The following is a 22,451-nucleotide window of genomic DNA, read 5'->3' on the forward strand; positions in this document are numbered from 1 at the left end:
TAAATATTTTCTCACGATTAAAGTTATACCGGTTATACCGGTTTGACATTATCACCCATATAGAGAAAAAATAGCCAACTTAACAATACCACACAAAAATACTAAATGTGTAATTCCTTTAATCCAAATAGGCTCTAATATATCTAATTAATGATATCTTGAGAACACAGAACAGTAGAAAATCTTTGGATATCAAAACTAAAATTTAATGTCATTGATGTAAAAATATTCATTTTTTCGAGAAAGATCCAAAAAGTGTCAATCTATGATAACTTTTTTAAATGTTTAAAAAGTACCTATGTTTTAATAACTTGTGAAGCACTAATGTGTTGTTGATAAACGTTCAAAATTTCATTCAATTTGGTTCATTGGTTTCTGAGATGTGACAGTTCAAAAATTAGCTGTCTTTAAAAAATCGATCTAAGAAAATTTATCAAAATTTGAGAATCTTTGATGATGGAAAGTTGAACTTTTTTGTGAGAGAAAAAAAAATTGCCTATCCAACATTTTGGCCAACCCCTGTACTTCTGTGAATCCGCGGCCAGGACAATCATTTTCCATTATGCACTACTTAAAATACACGTTAATATATAATATACACAAAAAAAAAAAAAAAAATATGCACTACTTACCGGTTCGTTCTTCGATCTCGCAAAATCTCGGAGCATTACACAGGTTGCATGTATGCCGTCGAGCCCAATTTACATTGGCGCATTTGCTACACTGCCAGTCTTCAGCGCTGAAGAGTCCGCGAGATTTTTCCGCGGCAACCTTTCCTATTTCAATTCCGACCTTCTTCTTATGGGTAACGATGTGATGAGGCGTATCATTGCTAGAGGACACTCCGATATTTTTTTCCGAAGAACTAACGGGAGGACGCTCAGTACCGCATCGGTTGCATTGACTGCGACGGGCAAAGTTCATGTTCTTGCATCTGCAGGAATTCCAGTTGAATAATATTCAGATGATGCATAATAATACACAAAATGCATAGATCAGAAGGCATAAGCCAGAAAAAATAAGTCCTTACTCAGAATCGGGACAGATCCAATCGCCATCCTTATTGGCACCTGGACGGCGACTATCTTCGGGTTTGTTACTTGTACTCATTTATTGAAACGTTTCTATTTAAAGGCAAAGATAACTTGTAAGAATATTATACAAAACTATTTTTGCATCAAAATTTTGTAAACATTAACAAAAGTAAATATGCTACTGTCACTACTGTCACATTTAAATTCGCAACTACACTGCACGCACGTTGAAAACTACTCAAAAGTGAGTAGTTTTCGACTCACTTCAAAACTTCGGCAAAAACTGTCAAAAGAGAGTAGGGAATGTTCAAAAATTACGTCTATTTTTGGGGTGGGGGGGGGGGGGGGTGGTCTAGAAAAGTGTGACAGTACATGTATAGAGGTAATCACGTTCAAATGTATGCGTGCCTTTTTAGTAGATAGTTGTGAAACTGCGAGGAAAATATTCGCACTCTTGACCCGGACGTTACTTTTATCATTATTTACCCGTTTTACCCAATTCGATTGGGTAATATTTGCATATGCAATCTGAATAGCCTTTCAATCGGCGTGCACTTTTGTGTGAGGAAAAAATTGCGCTAGTGTTCGTGTGTTGAAATCGGCACCAACATTTCAAAAGGGCGTAACTGCATTTTGAAACAAACCACTCTTTCACATCTGTAGGTCATATTTTAAGTTTCCCACGAAATTCACAAACATTACTAGACAGAGAAATTGCTCTTCTTTCCTATACTGGCGGTGATTTGCATGGCGGCATTGAAATACGATCTACAGATGTGAAAGAGGGGTTTGTTTCAAAATGCAGTTACGCCCTTTTGAAATGTTGAAATGTTGAAATGTATCTCTACACGGAGAGACGAAACTACCCAAAAGTGAGTTCATTCCACCCAACTTCGGGGTTGCGTGCGTCAAGTCAATTTTGAGTTGATGGAATCGATGTTTTTGTTGGGTTGTTCCCGCTTGCTTCCTGATGTGAAAAAAATACCTAATTTTAAGTTTATTCCACCCAACCAAGATTTTGACTAGGTTGTATTCACTCAAATTTGAGTACTATTAGTACTATTAGCACCGACTAAACCGACGTGCCACTCGATTCCGAGACTTGACCGAAAACATTACACGGTAAATTCAAATTGCAGTGATCGCTAGTGTCAAATTGAAAGTGACGTTTAGCCCGTCATGTCATGACATTAATACAACCAGCGTCGCGGCGTCTTGATCAAACGCTGTGTAAACAAAAACACGTGATGGCCAGTATTGTCAATCTGTAGCTTCGCGTTGCCTCAGAATGGAGCATTACGGCAAGTACGGGATACTTAAGAAATTTTGGAAGCCAATTAAGGATGTTATATTAAATGTCCCAAATGTCCCAGCCTGAAAATAAAATTTAAATTATTTGGATTTAATCCAAACTTTGGTGGCTGTTACTACCATCTACACACTACATTCCCATCGGATTATGCAAGCGTCGCGACGATGATGCTGCTCCTGCTGCCGTTTTAGTGACGCTGACTGGGCTGACTACTATTGCAACTTTTATTTAAAAAAAGAGAATCTCCCAGAAGTCAATACTTATATGAATTAGGCCTAATCATAAATTGTGCTTTCGGAAAATTAAGATTGTGTTTTGATAAAATCAGCAGAGTGGCTGCAGTATGACGAAGGCATGACTACCGACGACGGCGACGCCGCGGAATACAAACAAACACTCTTCGTTTAAACCAAACAAGGTATGAAATTCTGTAAGATTATTGAGTCCTTTACACTCCTAAAACGTTTTATTTTGAACACAGTTCGTGAATCTATCTTTTCTTAGTTTATCATGAGAAATTTTGGTAATTGGGTTTTTAAATTAAGAATAATATATTGATTTTTTGATTTTATTCGAAAGAGCACCTTTTTTTAAGCCAGTATGATTTTTTTCAGATTTTTAAAACTTTATTTTGATACCTAAATTCAATTGCTAAAAGATTTTTTGAAATCACCTTTTGACAGCTGGGCAACTGCTTGACAGCTCCGCCCAGTACGAAATGCGACGAGGGGTGATTCGACAAATCGCTCCCATACAAACTTTAAATCGATTTTTAAATAGGTTCTCGGGCACCAAAGTTCATGAAAATTTGGATTTCGGCTCAGTTTGGCATGTAGATTGTGAATATGGAATTATCTCAACACCAGTAAAGAAGCCAATTATTATCGTCGCACCACCAAATCGAAGTCGTCGCTACAAGCACATGCAAAGTTGCAGTTGCGAAGTAAATTTGAATCTATTTTTTCTGTTGCGCATCATTAAGCTAATTAAGAGCAACAATATGCACTAATCCAAATTGAGTTGCGACATTTCTAAGCAGGTTAAAAATCAATTTTCGCACGTTCGGTCACTTCGTATTTCGACCAAAAGCATAATATTATGAAATAAACAGCATTATCCAATGTTTGAAAAATCTGTTCATTCCAGAACACCTATGGGTGGAATTATTTAAGAGTGTTCGAAATATTTCGGCCAAAATAATTCTGAACCAAAATCAAGAGATGGCGCTAGTTTTCAACGGTTTTTATTTTAAAATTTTGAACGAGAATTTCATGAACCTTTGCACTAGCTGGCATGTCGGTTCGTCGGTGCTATTAGTCTATGGTACTATGCTAGAAACTCAGTGTTGGCTTGACGCACGGAACTACAAAAGTTGGGCTGTTTCTCTCTTCACTCTCTGACAACAACAGAAAGAGCGCATGAAAAGGGAGATGAAAAAGAACTCAAAATTGAGTTTAAGAGTACCTAATTTTGAGTTTTTCAGTTTCTCCGTGTATAAGGCAATCTATTTGAGTTGTCCAAAAAATGTCTCACGAAACCTAATGCAAGCCTATCCATATACGTGAGAACAAAAGATGTTTACAAAGTTCTTACAGATAGATTAACACGGGAAATCTGAACACAAACCACTACCACACAGGAATTTGGATTGGTCAATAGATTGCTATAGATAGCTACAGTGGTCGTACACAAATTACGTCACGCTTTTAGGGGGGAGGGGGGGTTTTGCTGAGCGTGACGACCCTTACAAAAAATATTGAAGTCCCATACAAAAAGTGTGACATAGGGGGGAGGGGGGGTTGAAAAAGGTCGATTTTTGCGTGACATAATTTGTGTATCACCCCAGCGTTCATCACCCTTCTCTCTCAAGCAGCCACAGAAGATAGCAATTTTGTGTTTAATATTTTCATAGGGAACGTCCACAAATTACGTCACGCAAAAATCGAGCTTTTTCAACCCCCCCCCCTCCCCCCTATGTCACACTTTTTGTATGGGACCTCTTAAATTTTTGTATGGGTTGTCACGCTTTGCTGAACCCCACCCCCCCCCCTTCCTCACTCTAAGCGTTACGTAATTTATGGACGTTCCCATAGGGAAACGGTTCCGTGTGATAACAAACTTTCCTCCTCGGCAGCGAAACAGAGAAAGATGATTGTTCGGGACACCATTTGCTGCTTGGCAAATCACACCGATTGGAAAACGCAGAGCGGAATTTTCGGATTCGAAATAGAATACGTTCGATTGCATTGCCGGTCATAAGAATACTAAACTTTATTCTGCTGTAAAATACAATGTGTATGTGGGACAGAGAGCAATGGACTACCTGCTTTGCGCGCAGCCACAGTTGATCAGCAGGAGTAAATCATTTTAATTTTGTATGGCGAAATGCATCTAAACTTGAATTACCTAAAATGCAAAGCTTTCCCCGAAAAAATATTTGGTAGGCTTTATAGTGGTCACCATTGTGCACAACCGCTACCAAATATTTTTTCGAATAATGTGTTCCACTTTGAAGAATGGACTACCCGCTTTGCGCGCAGCCACAGTTGATCAGCAGGAGTAAATCAATTTAATTTTGTATGGCGAAATGCATCTAAACTTGAATTACTTGAAATACAAAGCTTTTCCCGAAAAAATATTTGGTAGGCTTAATAGTGGTCACCAATGTGCACAACCACTACCAAATATTTTTTCGAATAATGTGTTCCACTTTGAAGAATTTGCCTTTAGATAATATTCGCCATACAATATTTTTGCGATTTACTTTTAGCGATTTTTCGCGCATAGAAGCTAGCGCCACATTGGTCGATGCGGAGAGTAGGAAAACAGCCGATGCAGGTAATTAATTTGCCTTTAGATGGTATTCGCCATACAATATTTTTGCGATTTACTTTTAGCGATTTTTCGCGCATAGAAGCTAGCTCCACATTGGTCGATGCGGAAAGTAGGAAAACAGCCGATGTAGTTAATGGACTACCCGCTTTGCGCGCAGCCACAGTTGATCAGCAGGAGTAAATCAATTTAATTTTGTATGGCGAAATGCATCTAAACTTGAATTACATGAAATACAAAGCTTTTCCCGAAAAAATATGTGGTAGGCTTAATAGTGGTCACCATTGTGCACAACCACTACCAAATATTTTTTCGAATAATGTGTTCCACTTTGAAGAATTTGCCTTTAGATGGTATTCGCCATACAATATTTTTGCGATTTACTTTTAGCGATTTTTCGCGCATAGAAGCTAGCGCCACATTGATCGATGCGGAGAGTAGGAAAACAGCCGATGTAGTTAATTCATTCATTAATTACCTGCATCGGCTGTTTTCCTACTCTCCGCATCAACCAATGTGGCGCTAGCTTCTATGCGCGAAAAATCGCTAAAAGTAAATCGCAAAAATATTGTATGGCGAATCCCGAATACAAATTGAGATGTAGCTAAGCATTAGCAAACAACATCAATACACTTAGTACTGTCGTTTTATGTTGTAGCTTTAATGTACTCTGACTTCGGCTTGACATATGAAAACATGACAATGCATCTGACTCTAATGTTACATTAGCATCTAATGACATACTGATGTAAAACGATGTGTATATGAGCATCAAGATACATAAAAAAACGTTAGGATCTGATGTTACATCAAAATGTAACGTCATGCTGATGTAAAAAGACGTACTCATGAGCATCAAGATACATCCGAAAACATTAAGTTCTGATGTTACATCAAATTGTAACGTCATGCTGATGTATAATGATGCAAGTATAAACATCAAGAAACATTCAAAGACATTAGGCTCTAATGTTACATTTAAAAGTAACGTCATGTAATGTAAACCGATGTTCTCATAAACATCAAGATAAATCTAAAAACGTTAGATTCTAATGTTACATTATGAGCTAATGTCGTACTGATGTTGAACGCTTTACTCTTTAAAAATCAAGGACATTAGATTTAGACGTTCCCTGATGTCTCCTACATCAGGATTACATTGCGATATAGATGTGTTTATGCAAGGTAGCATACATCAGAAAATCAAATGTTTTTGATGTCATGAACAATACCCAGAACATCACAACCTGATGTTTTCAGACATTTCTTGGTGTGCAAAAACATTAGATTTAAATGTTTACAGAAGTTTTTTAATGTGCAAAAACATAAGACTTAAACGTTTTCTGATGTATGTTGATGTATGTAAACATTAGATGCAAACGATATTCTAATGTTTTACGATGTAAAAAACGTTACCTCTAGACGTTTACAAATGCAGATACATCTGAAAACGTTGGGTACTAATGTTAAATTCTAACCCTAATTTCGTACTGATGTTGAACGACGTATTCATAAAAATTAGGAAACACCCAAAAACGTTTACTTCTAATGTTACATTGACAGCAAACGTCATGTCATGTCATGTCGTTATGTGCATAAACATCAAAATGCATTCAAAAACGTTATCTTCTAATCTTACATTATACGCCAACGTCATGCTTAAGTAAATTGAAGTACGTAAAAACATCGAAATAAACGGGGTGACATCAGATTCTAACGTTGAATCACGAAGATATCAATCGATAACGAACTTGGTTCTCCAATTATGTAAAGGGAAGGGTCGGCTCGTGTATTGCGTATATCAAAAATTCTGATATGCATTTTTTGAAGAGGGTTACCGGACCACATGGTGGTGACCCTCTTTGGGCCTAATGTGCCCCTTTAGCAAACGGTAAAGACAACACCTCAAAATTAAAGGTAACATGTGAGGACATTACAAAAACGTCAGAATATAATGTTTCTGTACATGAACAAACATTTGAAAACGACTAGATGTTACGTTTTTTACATCGAAAAACATTAGAATAACGTTCGAATCTAACGTTTACATACATCAGCATACATCAGAAAACATTTAAATCTAATGTTTTTTCACATCTAAAAACATATGAAAACATCAGGTTCTGATGTTCAGGGTAATATTCTTGACATCAAAAAACGATTGGTTTCCTGATGTATACATTTTGTTACCTTGCATAAACACATCTAAATCGCAATGTATTCTAACGTTCAACATCAGAAAACATTCAAAACATCTGAGAACATCAAAAAAACATGCGAATCGCATGTTTCTGTGCGTCAAAAAAAAACATATAAAAACGTCTAGATTTGACGTTTTGTACATTGCAAAACATCAGAAAAAACGTTGGAATGTAACGTTTTCATACATCAATATACATCAGGGAACGTCTGAATCTATTGTTTTATACATCAACATACATCAGAAAAACGTTTGAATCTTACGTTTTTGCACATCAAAAAACATCTGAAAACGTCAGGTTTTGATGTTTGTAACCAGTGGGTTACACCTTAATCGTCATAAGCCCAAAACATGAATTAATCAAATGATTGAATTATATAAATATTTTTCTTTTCCCTTTCAAACATGATATTTCATAAAATAAGCTAATTGCCAATCCCTCGATGGCTCATCTCATAATAAGCGTACGATGGCGCGGTCGAGCATTGGGGTACGTTCGCAAAATCATTTGTTGCATAGAACCTTTTCTCATGCTTGACTTTGGTGAGATGAGACATCAAGGAAGAAGGATGATCGCTTTATACACTATACTACCAAAAAAAAATCATAATTAAAAAAAAAAACAGGGTGAACCTTTCTTCGATTAAATGAATTCAAAAATATTTTGTAAATCATACTAAAACTTCACAGAAATTAAATGTTTTGAAAATTGTAAAAAGAGGATGATGGATATCCCACCTAAATGTCTTTTAATTTCTGTAATTAGATAGACATACTAATCAAAGACGCGCCACGATCATCCTTACAAAAGTAACCAATCTAGCTAGGTAAATTAGAAATAACCGCCAAAACGAATCTTTCGAGCTGCCCGACGATATGTGGAGTTACGTAACGTGTACCCATGGAAAACTTGGCGTCTGCGAAGTGTGCGTTTTGGACGGATATGCATACGGAGAAATACTGGGAGAGTGATCTGGACAGATGTTAGTGGGAGAGCCGAGGATATAAAAGCGATTTCCCGCGAGGGAATCGGCCTCTATTCCATTTTGGAAAACCCACCAGTAAGTTCGGCTCGCGGATATATTCGAGTGATTTGACCAAAAGTTACATCGGGCATTATACTGTGCGTGATCGTGAAGTAGTGCGCCAATTTGCTACTTGTCCACGGTGGAGGTGAAAAGTTTGACCGAGTGGTGTCTTTTAAGATTTAGTGCCGTATTTTTCACCGGAAGAGTCCGGAAAAGTTAGAGGTGATAAGTACTCGCACCGGCCCGAACTGTGAACAACTTTCCCTCCGTGTTAAATCCACTCGGCCGCACAAGTGAGAAAATCTGGTGGTGACTCGAATATCGACTGTTCGTCAACATACAGTCCCGTGAAGCCAGTGAGAATCATCTGCGGATGAGAAGGCTTCGTGAACGAAGCATCGGACGTAAACTTTGAAGGACCCACCGCTCATCCACGAAGTATCGACCACGTGGCCCAAGGTTCGGTGAATCGTTGCTGTCCGGCCTACCCCTACCACACCGACAAGGCCTGAAGACTTCGGTGGCTCTCCACTAGCACATCTATCCTCGCGATCGGCGTATCGCACGACCAGGTACGTGAGTTCCCCATCTTTCATCTCGTGGATTACTCTCCCACGAACAAGCGGATCGTCAGTCTGGGCCCAGCCATCGTCGTCGAAGGCGCCCATCCATCCAACGGCCGCAACGTGTGATGCTAGCCAACGATTTTCTTCTTTGTATGATTAAGTTTTAAAACAAATTGAAACCTAAAACCCACCCCGAATGATTCTATTTTTCAATATAATGTGTGCACTCAAAATTTTCTCTTTTTATTAAATTACTTCCTGTGAAATCACACAGACAGCATTTGTGAGGCTTACGACGATCAGGTAAGTGTCTAATCATCGTTACCTTCCCCGGTTTGCCCTGAGATTCTCGAGCTAGCGGATTTATATGGAAAGCGATATATCGCAAGAACAGCAGTAGGATATTTTAATTGATTTTAGCGAACCGTTTGTTTCATGTTCTGGATAATATTCTTGACATCATAAAACATTTGATTTCCTGATGTATACATTATGTTGCCTTGCATAAACACATCTAAATCGTAATGTATTTTAATGTTCAACGACAGAAGTACATTAAAACTTGATGTTGATGTACACATCAAAATTAAATGTCAGGCTAATGCAAATTTTTATTGGGGATACCATCTAAAGGCAAATTCTTCAAAGTGGAACACATTATTCGAAAAAATATTTGGTAGTGGTTGTGCACAATGGTGACCACTATTAAGCCTACCAAATATTTTTTCGGGAAAAGCTTTGTATTTCAAGTAATTCAAGTTTAGATGCATTTCCATACAAAATTAAATGAATTAACTACATCGGCTGTTTTCCTACTCTCCGCATCGACCAATGTGGCGCTAGCTTCTATGCGCGAAAAATCGCTAAAAGTAAATCGCAAAAATATTGTATGGCGAATACAATCTAAAGGCAAATTTCTCGAAGTGGAACACATTATTCGAAAAAATATTTGGTAGTGGTTGTGCACAATGGTGACCACTATTAATGCTACCAAATATTTTTTCGGGAAAATCTTTCTATTTCAAGTAATTCGAGTTTAGATGCATTTCGCCATACAAAATTAAATTGATTTACTCCTGTGGGTGTGCGCCAAGCGGGTAGTCCATTGATTTGCTCCTGCTGATCAACTGTGGCTGCGCGCAAAGCGGGTAGTCCATTAACAATAAAATATGAGCGCAAACTGTGTAGGTACAATATGTGTCCAAATTAAATGAATTAACTACATTGGCTGTTTTCCTACTCTCCGCATTGACCAATGTGGCGCTAGCTTCTATGCGCGAAAAATCGCTAAAAGTAAATCGCAAAAATATTGTATGGCGAATACAATCTAAAGGCAAATTTCTTGAAGTGGAACACATTATTTGAAAAAATATTTGGTAGCGGTTGTGGACAATGGTGACCACTATTAAGGCTACCAAATATTTTTTCGGGAAAAGCTTTCTATTTCAAGTAATTCAAGTTTAGATGCATTTCGCCATACAAAATTAAATTGATTTACTCCTGCTGATCAACTGTGGCTGCGCGCAAAGCGGGTAGTCCATTGTAATGATACCACCGACGAACCGACGTGACAGTGGCGATCCAAAACTGTCCCCCCTCAATTTAACGGTCGACCAGCGAAGCGAGCGATCGCTTCTGTCAAATCAGCACAGACGCGAACCGTTTTCTATATGAACACACAGGGGTTTGGTATCGAGCTATCAAATCATCGCGAGCCGTTATAGAGGTGGCGATAGTGTTCGGCTATTTTCCATCATGGCGTCGCGGACAACAAATTTGAATTTATTTGTTCTAGCTGTCACGTCGGTTCGTCGGTGATGATACAGCGATACTTTGTAGGTTTATTTGTGAGTGTCGTATTAGCGCGTACCAAACTATCTGATCGAACAGTAGCACAATTTCTTTCAACGCCTAGATCACTCTCACAGTCATAAAGACAATCACTTCTATAGTTATATGTTTTCGCTGCTCCGTTTTTTCACGTTAAATAGTAATGAATTAACTACATCGGCTGTTTTCCTACTCTCCGCATCGACCAATGTGGCGCCAGCTTGTATGCGCGAAAAATCGCTAAAAGTAAATCGCAAAAATATTGTATGGCGAATAGCATCTAAAGGCAAATTTATCGAGGTGGAATACATTATTCGAAAAAATATTTGGTAGCGGTTGTGCACAATGGTGACTACTATTAAGCGTACCGAATATTTTTCAGTAAAAGCTTTCTATTTCAAGTAATTCGAATTTAGATGCATTTCGCCATACAAAATTAAATTGACTTACTCCTGCTGATCAACTGTGGCTGCACGCAAAGCGGGTAGTCCATTAATTTAGTATTAGTTATTCCGTCGCGTGTGCCCAGTTGAAGGCGGATGTTGAACTACACCTGAAGACAATAAATATGCCAAATAAGAATGAATTAAATGCTTAGGCTGTTTTCCTACTCTCCGCATTGACGAATGTGGCGCTAGCTTCTATGCGCGAAAAATCGCTAAAAGTAAATCGCAAAAATATTGTATGGCGAATAGCATCTAAAGGCAAATTTATCGAAGTGGAATACATTATTCGAAAAAATATTTGGTAGTGGTTGTGCACGATGGTGACCACTATTAAGCCTACCAAATATTTTTTCGGGAAAAGCATTGTATTTCAAGTAATTCAAGTTTAGATGCATTTCGCCATACAAAATTAAATTAATTTACTCCTGCTGATCAACTGTGGCTGCGCGCAAAGCGGGTAGTCCATTGTCGTACTACTCCTAGAAGCTGAAAATAAAGTGCAAGTTGCGCCAATCAACGATTCATCCATCATTGCTATCCTGTGGTGAATTTTTTGCTACCGCTCTGCTATAAAATGGCAAACCGATTTGGCTGTGGTAAATGCTCTCTCCCTATCGGCAATAGAGTTAAGAAACTATAGAGGACAAATGTCGCTGTTGTTCCCTTTGTTCTCGTTCGCAAACATGTCGGGTATCTATCTGTCAAACTGCATACTTTTTCGCTTTGACACTTATATCCCGGCTATAGATATTATGTTTTCAGTTCAAAACCGAATTAGCGACATTTTTTCTTTGACTTCCGCTGCTTTTGCCTTGCGTTAAACACAATGTCGGAAGTGGGGCGCTGTATTGTACACCTGGTGCTCTATTCAGCGCCCCACTTCCGACATTGTGTTTAACGCAAGGCAAAAGCAGCGGAAGTCAAAGAAAAAATGTCGCTAATTCGGTTTTGAACTGGAAACATAATAGTAGAGTAAACATAGATCTGCGGACATCACTGAGTTAAATGTTTCAAGCGTGCGAATAGTATTTTTCAGGAGTGCGACTGTTGAATATGACGTCATGCGACCCATTGTTGTTGTTGGAATCGTGACGTCATGCTCGTTTGGATACAAATTTTGACAGTTCGTTTGGATACAACGGATTCATCATCGACGGATCTATGTTTACTCTACTATCTATAATCCCGGCCTATCTCCGCCAGCAAGAGATGTTGCGGCAGCGACGCCAGCGACATTCTTCCTCTATAGTTTATTAACTCTATTCTATCGGCGGATTGGATGAGCGCCTTAAGGCGCTTAAGGCTTAAGGCTAAATAATTATTTGTGATGACTGCAGTAAGCAGTACCACATGAGCTGCATGGATATGAACCCGTATCAGCTGCGAGTTTGCTCAAGTAATTCAAGTATAGATGCTTTTCACCATACAAAATAAAATGGATTTACTCCTGCTGATCAACTGTGGGTGTGCGCCAAGCGGGTAGTCCATTGTTGCACACTCCATGCTTTTCTTATGGGGCGTGCAATAATGAATTAACTACATCGGCTGTTTTCCTACTCTCCGCATCGACCAATGTGGCGCTAGCTTCTATGCGCGAAAAATCGCTAAAAGTAAACCGCAAAAATATTGTATGGCGAATACCATCTAAGGGCATATTAATCAAAGTGGAACACATTATTCGAAAAAATATTTGGTAGTGGTTGTGCACAATGGTGACCACTATTAAGCCTACCAAATATTTTTTCGGGAAAAGCATTGTATTTCAAGTAATTCAAGTTTAGATGCATTTCGCCATACAAAATTAAATTGATTTACTCCTGCTGATCAACTGTGGCTGCGCGCAAAGCGGGTAGTCCATTCAATAACGTTGTGTGGTTGTGCGACGCTTGCCTGTTTTCATTTCGTAAGCAACGATCGGCAAAAAGAAATGATGAATCGAGCTGTGTGGAACGAGATGATAAAAAACACGAAATTGAACACACCGTGCACCAACTTCAGACCGAGTTTGTGACAATGAAGCAATGCTTCGTTGAACAGCAACAATCGTTAAACAGTCAAAGCGCTAATAATATTGACGATTTCCCCCCTTATCGAACGCGACGATTTGAATCTGTCGCGGATGAAACCGTCGCCAGAGTCGTCGCAGCCAATCAGCAAGCGGGAGTCTGACGTTTCGCCGATCTCACTAACACAAACAGCAGCAGAGGTGGTGCTTGATTCGCTGCGATGATTCAGAAATGCCGACTGGAAGTTGGCAGCGCGTTTTGTTATGAAAGCAACCTAATCCTGCCATCCCATCTACATCTACACCCAAGTCTACACCTCAAACAAACTTTAGCCGCGAAAGAACTGTATCACAGCATTTCAACGATTCTTCTCAGCTGCGGATGGGTTCAAATGCCGAAACTACATCAACTGGATCCCGCAAGTTTTGGCTGTTTTTCACCAGAGTGGCAAAGCATGTTTCCCCAGATGCAATACATGAAATGGTATCACACTCTCTACGACTGAACGATCAACCCGAAGTTGTCAGATTAGTGCCACGTTGGAGCAATATCGAAAATCTGCGCTACGTTTCGTTTAAGGTTGGAGTCGATTGGCAATACAAGGACCAGGCCGTTAAGGAGTCAACTTGGCCATCAGGATTACTATTCAGAGAATTCGAACATCGGGAATCCAGTTACTGGGAACCATGAAGAATCCATAGAAGAGTACCACGAACGTGTGTTTTTGTATATTCTGTGTTATGATTTAAATTTGTTGTGATGAGTTGATCTTCTGTACGCTTATGTCGAATTCGTTTTTGAACCTGGGTTGGAACTGGATTGGCGGAAAATGTGTAAACAAACAAACGTCAAACAAACTCAAACAAACTTTAGTACAAGCGAAACCGAAGTCGGGTTGGGGTTGAAACTGTGATCTCATCCAGTTCCAACCCAGGTTGGAACCGAATTAAAAACGAATTCGACATTAGTTAATGGACTACCCGCTTTGCGCGCAGCCGCAGTTGATCAGCAGGAGTAAATCAATTTAATTTTGTATGGCGAAATGCATCTAAACTTGAATTACTTGAAATACAAAGCTTTTCCCGAAAAAATATTTGGTAGGCTTAATAGTGGTCACCATTGTGCACAACCACTTCGAGAAATACGCCTTTAGATGCTATTTGCCATACAATATTTTTGCGATTTACTTTTAGCGATTTTTCGCGCATAGAAGCTAGCGCCACATTGGTCGATGCGGAGAGTAGGAAAACAGCCGATGTAGTTAATTCATTCTCAATCATTTGTAGTTTACTAAGCAATTCATATAGCGTGATACTTTCTTGCTAAACTATCATTACCACATAGGAGAGTATACATACCAAATAAAAAGTTACTCCGACTTCAATTGCATTTGTTATTTAACAAACTATCTTTGAGTATCGTTTTTTGACCCATTCTCACCCCCAACGACGGTAGCGGTTGTGCGCAATGATGACCGGTTTAGTGCCTACCAAATATTTTTTCGGTAAAAGCTTGTCATTTGGAGAAATTCGAGTTTAGATGCTTTTCGCCATACAAAATAAAATGGATTTACTCCTGCTGATCAACTGTAGGCGCGCGCCAAGCTGGTAGTCCATTATCGATTTGTACCCAACTGGACAAACTTTAACAATGATCCTCTAGCTTCCCAGCAGGCAACATTGTTGCATGTGGCGCCAAAGATAGGACACTGAAATCATGGCTACTATGTTTCACTGCAAAATGTAGTGATGCCCATTGATTAGTTCAACTATCATGAGTAAAGATTTCGATTCTGGATAAAAATCGGTAACTAATGGACTACCCACTTGGCGCACACCCACAGTTGATCAGCAGGAGTAAATCCATTTTATTTTGTATGGTGAAAAGCATCTAAACTTGAATTACTTGAAATAGAAAGCTTTTACTGAAAAAATATTTGGTAGGCTTAATAGTAGTCACCATTGTAGACAACCACTACCAAATATTTTTTCGAATAATGTATTCCACTTCGATAAATTTGCCTTAAGATGCTATTCGCCATACAAGATTTTTGCGATTTACTTTAAGCGATTTTTCGCTCATAGATGCTAGCGCCACATTGGTCAATGTGGAGAGTAGGAAAACAGCCGATGTAGTTAATTCATTAATGAAGCATGCGATTTCAATGCAGTCTTCGGTAAAGTTGTAGCTGAGAGAGTAATCTAGCAGTACCAAGGGTCAACTAACGCTCTAGGGCATTTGGGGAAATACTACGGTCGATTGAATGAAAAACATCGTTTTCCCATAGTAATTCCCATACAAACTTTGAAGGGCTTGTGCAGTCTCAATTTTCAACCAAATGAGCTCAAATTTTGGGAGAAGGCATAGAATCCGATTGCGAATCGAATAAGCGGTGTGGAGCAAAAACGATTTTTTGAACCACGCTAGTGTATATGCTATTGTACGTGCTGTTGAAACCCGGAATTTTCGACTAGCGAAGTTGGATTTTTCTCCAAATCCGTGCGTCGGACCTAACTTCGGAACTGGTGCGCTGTATAGCGGACCGGGTTTGCTATACAGCGCACCACTTCTATCTACTACCAGTCGCATAGAAATCTTCCTCCAGTGCAACATTTTTGTCTGTCTCAACTCGGGCGAAAACAATGGACTACCTGCTTTGCGCGCACCCACAGTTGATCAGCAGGAGTAAATCAATTTAATTTTGTATGGCGAAAAGCATCTAAACTTAAATTACTTGTAATAGAAAACTTTTCCCGAAAAAATATTTGGTAGGCTTAATTGTGGTCACCATTGTGCACAATCACTACCAAATATTTTTTCGAATAATGTGTTCCACTTCGAGAAATTTGCCATTAGATGCTATTCACCATACAATATTTTTGCGATTTACTTTTAGCGATTTTTCGCGCATAGATGCTAGCGCCACATTGGTCAATGTGGAGAGTAGGAAAACAGCCGGTACAGTTAATGAATTAACTACATCGGCTGTTTTCCTACTCTCCGCATTGACCAATGTGGCGCTAGCTTCTATGCGCGAAAAATCGCTAAAAGTAAATCGCAAAAATAATGTATGGCGAATAGCATCTAAAGGCGTATTTCTCGAAGTGGAAGACATTATTCGAAAAAATAGTTGGTAGCGGTTGTGCACAATGATGACCGGTTTGGTGCCTACCAAATATTTTTTTGGTAAAAGCTTTCCATTCCGAGAAATTCGAGTTTAGATGCTTTTCGCCATACAAAATAAAATGAATTTACTCCTGCTAATCAACTGTGGGCGCACGCCAAGCTGGTAGTCCATTCATTTCGCCCGCTTTCTAGTCGATATTTCATAGATATGTACTAGACAAGGGTACTAGAAATCGAGTAGCTGTCTAGCAGATCTCTACTAGGCTGAATTTTGTTTATTTTTCTTTTTTTTATGTTTTCTAACAAAATAAAACATTGGAAAATTAACTACATCGGCTGTTTTCCTACTCCCCGCATCGACCAATGTGGCGCTAGCTTCTTTGCGCGAAAAATCGCTAAAAGTAAATCGCAAAAATATTGTATGGCGAATATCATCTGAAGGCAAATTTATAGAAGTGGAATACATTATTCGAAAAAATATTTGGTAGTGGTTGTGCACAATGGTGACTACTATTAAGCCTACCAAATATTTTTTCAGTAAAAGCTTTCTTTTTTAAGTAATTCAAGTTTAGATGCTTTTCACCATACAAAATAAAATGGATTTACTCCTGCTGATCAACTGTGGGTGTGCGCCAAGCGGGTAGTCCATTCATTGATCCGTAACCGTGTGTGGTCCATAACTGTGTATCCACGGTATCTATAAAAAGATATATTGGAGCCCATTAAGATTAAAGGAAGAGCACATTTAGCATTTTTGTGCGGTATTGTAAATTTTCCTTTCATTTTCCTCTATACGGGTGAAAATGTCAAATCATCATAACATTTTTCAACGTTTAAAAAGTACCTATGTTTTGAAGAATTTTTAATCAATACTCTATTGTTGATAATCGTTCAAAATTTCATTCAATATGGTTCACTGGTCTCCAAGATATGACAGCTCAAAAATTAGGGTAACCAATATAATTTGGACCCCCATATATTTTTTTGACCCCCTGGGTCATATTATCACAACTTACACAGGTTTAATGATGAGATGACGGAAATTTTTAGAATAATTCGCTAAATAAGTTTGCTCGGCACGGGCAGCAATCATTTCCTCACTGGAAATATCCTTATTTGCCTTGAAATGAATTTTTGCTAATCTCGTCATCCGTGCGAGTGTCGCATCATGTTTACAAAAAGAGAATACGGTGCTGAGGAAACTTGCAGATGTAAACAAAAACGTGTACCATTCTAGCGCATTAAATTCGCAAAGTTCGTCTAATCAGCCTTTGTCAATCACGTCAATCAATCAAGGATGTGATCCAGCATATTCAAGCGGCAAATTCTTTCAAAATAGTTTCAAACGAGTTTAAACACCGGGTGTCCAAAATATATACTGAAGCGGGTCCAAAATATATTGGGGTGTCCAAAACAGTGAAAACTGATGCTTCAAAAATCAGTTATTTTCATCAATATTTCAGCCAGAAATGACCTTGTGGGTATTTTTAACGAATAGTGGAGGCTTTACTAACTAACATACTAACATCATCATTATGTGTAAATACCATCTGAATCTGTTTGATTTTGGCTTAAGTTCAAACTAATGTCCTCTAGGGGTCCAAAATTCAACCGTTACCCTAGTTGTCTAAAAAATAGTGTTTTACGAGAACGGTTCTAGCTTCGCGAAAGATTATTCAATCAAACTTAAATTTGTACCATAGATGCACATTATCGTGGGTCATAGAGGTCGTTTTTTCAGATCAAGGTTTTTTGACTCCATTTCGGGTCCTGAAGAACTGTACAAAATTTGAATGCGATCAGTCACTTTGCGCATCGCGATTGAAATTTGTTTGGGATTTTATATGGGAAAACTCACTTTTTCGCATTTTCCTTATAAAAGAATAAAATTATTCTGAATGTATTTAACCGATTATGCAAAAGTATAGCCTCAGATGTCTTGAAAATCTTTGCCGAAGACCGCAAAGCGATCCGAGTCTTGTAACATAAGTTATAACGTACTGATCACCTGAGTGTGCTTATCTTTTAACATGTAAAGGAATAACATCAATAATAAAATCTCAATTTTTGGCCTGACTTTCGAAGAGTATATCTTTGACTTTTTCCGCGATTCCGCTCGTGGCGTGACAGCCGGTACTACCTACGTGTTCCGAAGACTTCAGTTGTTTTGTTTATTAGAATTAGTCGGGACGGGACCGGGAAAAGTCGAATGTGCCGAAACTCGTCGTTGTTCTCGCGTTTTGTCGTGTGCCGCTACCGCTACCAATGAATTAACTACATCGGCTGTTTTCCTACTCTCCGCATCGACCAATGTGGCGCTAGCTTCTATGTGTGAAAAATCGCTAAAAGTAAATCGCAAAATTATTGTATGGCGAATACCATCTAAAGGCAAATTCTTCAAAGTGGAACACATTATTCGAAAAAATATTTGGTAGTGGTTGTGCACAATGGTGACCACTATTAAGCCTACCAAATATTTTTTCGGTAAAAGCTTTGTACTTCAAGTAATTCAAGTTTAGATGCATTTCGCCATACAAAATTGTATTGATTTACTCCTGCTGATCAACTGTGGCTGCGCGCAAAGCGGGTAGTCCATTGTTCGGCAGACGCAGAGGGAAAATGAATTAACTACATCGGCTGTTTTCCTACTCTCCGCATCGACCAATGTGGCGTTAGCTTCTATGCGCGAAAAATCGCTAAAAGTAAATCGCAAAAATATTGTATGGCGAAAAGCATCTAAAGGCGTATTTATCGAAGCGGAATACATTATTCGAAAATATATTTGATAGTGGTTGTGCACAATGGTGACTACTACTAAGCATACCAAATATTTTTTCAGTAAAAGCTTTCTATTTCAAGTAATTCAAGTTTAGATGCTTTTCACCATACAAAATAAAATGAATTTACTCCTGTTGATCAACTGTGGGTGTGCGCCAAGCGGGTAGTCCATTCAGAAACAAGAGGATCATCAAGAATAACTTCGGACCGCACAAGCTAAATGGGTGAGAGCTTTCCAATATTCACCATATACCATTCAATATCATTATTTACACATGTCTATATTTCTCAATCATATTTAACACAAATTTGGAGCGTTTGGTACGGTATGTCCACGCATCCCTCCTCCCCTGCAGATTCTAAAATTGCTTCGACGGAACACAATCGTTTAAAGTCGAGACAATGGACTACCCGCTTTGCGCGCAGCCACAGTTGATCAGCAGGAGTAAATCAGTTTAATTTTGTATGGCGAAATGGATCTAAACTTGAATTACTTGAAATACAAAGTTTTTCCCGAAAAAATATTTGGTAGTTTTAATAGTGGTCACCATTGTGCACAACCACTACCAAACATTTTTTCGAATAATGTGTTCCACTTTGAAGAATTTGCCTTTAGATGGTATTCGCCATACAATATTTTTGCGATTTACTTTTCGCGATTTTTCGCGCATAGAAGCTAGCGCCACATTGGTCGATGCGGAGAGTAGGAAAACAGCCGATGTAGCTAATTCATTCGAAGAATCATCTTTGCGGTAAATACAACGCAGTAGGCCTGGCCGCTTTGACGCTTGCACCATATTATTGATATGCTGTAAACCTCAATATTGACAAGAAAAGTAATGGACTACCCGCTTGGCGCACACCCACAGTTGATCAGCAGGAGTAAATCCATTTTATTTTGTATGGTGAAAAGCATATAAACTTGAATTACTTGAAATAGAAAGCTTTTACCGAAAAAAATATTTGGTAGGCTTAATAGTAGTCACCATTGTGCACAACCACTACCAAATATTTTTTCGAATAATGTATTCCACTTCGATGAATTTGCCTTTAGATGCCATTCGCCATACAATATTTTTGCGATTTACTTTTAGCGATTTTTCGCGCATAGAAGCTAGCGCCACATTGATCGATGCGGAGAGTAGGAAAACAGCCGATGTAGTTAATGGACTACCCGCTTTGCGCGCAGCCACAGTTGATCAGCGGGAGTAAATCAATTTATTTTTGTATGGCGAAATGCATCTAAACTTGAATTACTTGAAATACAAAGCTTTTCCCGAAAAAATATTTGGTAGGCTTAATAGTGGTCACCATTATGCACAACAACTACCAAATATTTTTTCGAATAATATGTTCCACTTTGAAGAATTTGCCTTTAGATGGTATTCGCCATACAATATTTTTGCGATTTACTTTTAGCGATTTTTCGCGCATAGAAGCTAGCGCCACATTGGTCGAAGCGGAGAGTAGGAAAACAGTCGATGTAGTTAATTCATTCATTGGGTTCAATCTAACCTGATTACTTTCCAGGATGCTTTCTCGTACTGGCTGCGTTTGTATTAGATTAGATTAGACTTTCGAAGAGTATATCTTTTCCACATGCTTCGGATTGCTTTGCGGTCTTCGACAAAGTTTTTCGACACACCCTGGGCTATACTTTAACATTAGTTATATGGTATAGGACAATGAACTACCCGCTTGGTGCACACCCACAGTTGATCAGCAGGAGTAAATCCATTTTATTTTGTATGGTGAAAAGCATCTAAACTTAAATTACTTGAAATAGAAAGCTTTTACTGAAAAACTATTTGGTAGGCTTTGGTAGGCATGTGCATTAGGGTGGGTCAACGTTGTATGGGAAAATTTAAAATTGATCAGATTCAATCAGATCAAAATTTTTAAGATGCCCTTCGAGGTCCCAAATCACTGTGCAAAATTTGGGCATGATTGGTTTAGCCTACATTTTGCGCATCGCGATTGAAGTTTGTATGGGATTTTGCATGGGGAATCATACTGTTGACATAGTAGGCAATCGCCCCTGCCCCGAGGGGTTAGTTACCCTTGACAACCATAGTTGTTATATTTTCCTAACAGTCAGTTCTTGGCTAGACTCCGACCAGTGTGGTCGTTAATAAAGTTACTTCGAAACTTACCAGTGTCCGTTTCATTCCGAAGCTCCCACTTCAACAGGTTATGGGCACCAGCGCGAAGGACGTGGAAGCGGTGCAGTGGAGTGACCATGTGTGGAATGCGGATACTCTCGGATGCAAGAGGTTTGTCGGTGGTGCTCACCGATGTGGTCTCGGAAGAAGCAACCGACAAGAGCAAGTTTGAAGAATGGAATCTCCAAGCGGCTGGCGTATCAGAGATGATCACCGGTGTGGCACCGGAAGCATCAACTGAACGAGTCGTGTTGGTGAAGGACCGAAAGTTATTTCCAAGCGGCAGACAGAAGTGATCACCGGTGTGGCACCGGAAGCATCAACTGGACGTGTCATGTTGGAGAAAGATCGGAAGTTACCTCGGCAGTTTCACGAAGCGTAGGGCGTTGCGGAAGTTCTCACCGGAGTGGCTCCGGTAGCAGAAGCCGATAAAGCCAAGTTCGAGCCAGAGGGGGAAGCAAGACGCACGAGGGCAAGGTGAATCGCAAGTTGATCGTTGGAGGTTTTGCGGATCCAGTGGGACTGGAGTCCAGGACTGGAAGCACAACGGAAGGTTCAATTGTCGAATAGTTGTGCCTGGATGAGTGGACCAACGAACCACAGGAATCCAACACCAAATCCAAAGACGAAGGGAAGTTCTCGCTGTTCGCGGAGGTCGCCGGGTGGTCGATTGAGAGGGGGTGTTGACATAGTAGGCAATCGCCCCTGCCCCGAGGGGTTAGTTACCCTTGACAACCATAGTTGTTATATTTTCCTAACAGTCAGTTCTTGGCTAGACTCCGACCAGTGTGGTCGTTAATAAAGTTACTTCGAAACTTACCAGTGTTCGTTTCATTCCGAAGCTCCCACTTCAACACATACTTTTTCGTATTTTTCTTTTAAGTTACTCAAAATGAATTAACTACATCGGCAGTTTTCCTACTCTCCGTATCGACCAATGTGGCGCAAGCTTCTATGCGCGAAAAATCGCTAAAAGTAAATCGCAAAAATATTGTCTGGCGGATACCATCTAAAGGCAAATTCTTCAAAGTGGAACACATTATTCGAAAAAATATTTGGTAGTGGTTGTGCACAATGGTGACCACTATTGGGGCTACCAAATATTTTTTTTCGGGAAAAGCTTTGTATTTC

At 39.2% G+C, this 22,451-nt stretch overlaps 1 protein-coding gene across 1 annotated transcript in view; it reads right to left on the bottom strand.

Moving 5' to 3' along the window:
- Nucleotides 1-1,243, bottom strand: part of LOC109415110 (zinc finger Ran-binding domain-containing protein 2) — a 38,816-nt gene extending 37,573 nt beyond the window's left edge. Inside the window, exons 1-2 of the mRNA XM_019688970.3 lie at nt 1,031-1,243; nt 633-934 (exon numbers count right to left, since the gene is read on the bottom strand). Of these exons, the coding sequence (XP_019544515.3) occupies nt 633-934; nt 1,031-1,110 (382 nt within the window). The 5' untranslated portion in view covers nt 1,111-1,243. The remainder of the gene's footprint in view (nt 1-632; nt 935-1,030) is intronic.
- Between the last annotated feature and the right edge of the window lie 21,208 nt (nt 1,244-22,451).

Source organism: Aedes albopictus, chromosome 2 (assembly GCF_035046485.1).
Source record: "Aedes albopictus strain Foshan chromosome 2, AalbF5, whole genome shotgun sequence".
Classification (NCBI taxonomy): Eukaryota; Metazoa; Arthropoda; class Insecta; order Diptera; family Culicidae; genus Aedes; species Aedes albopictus.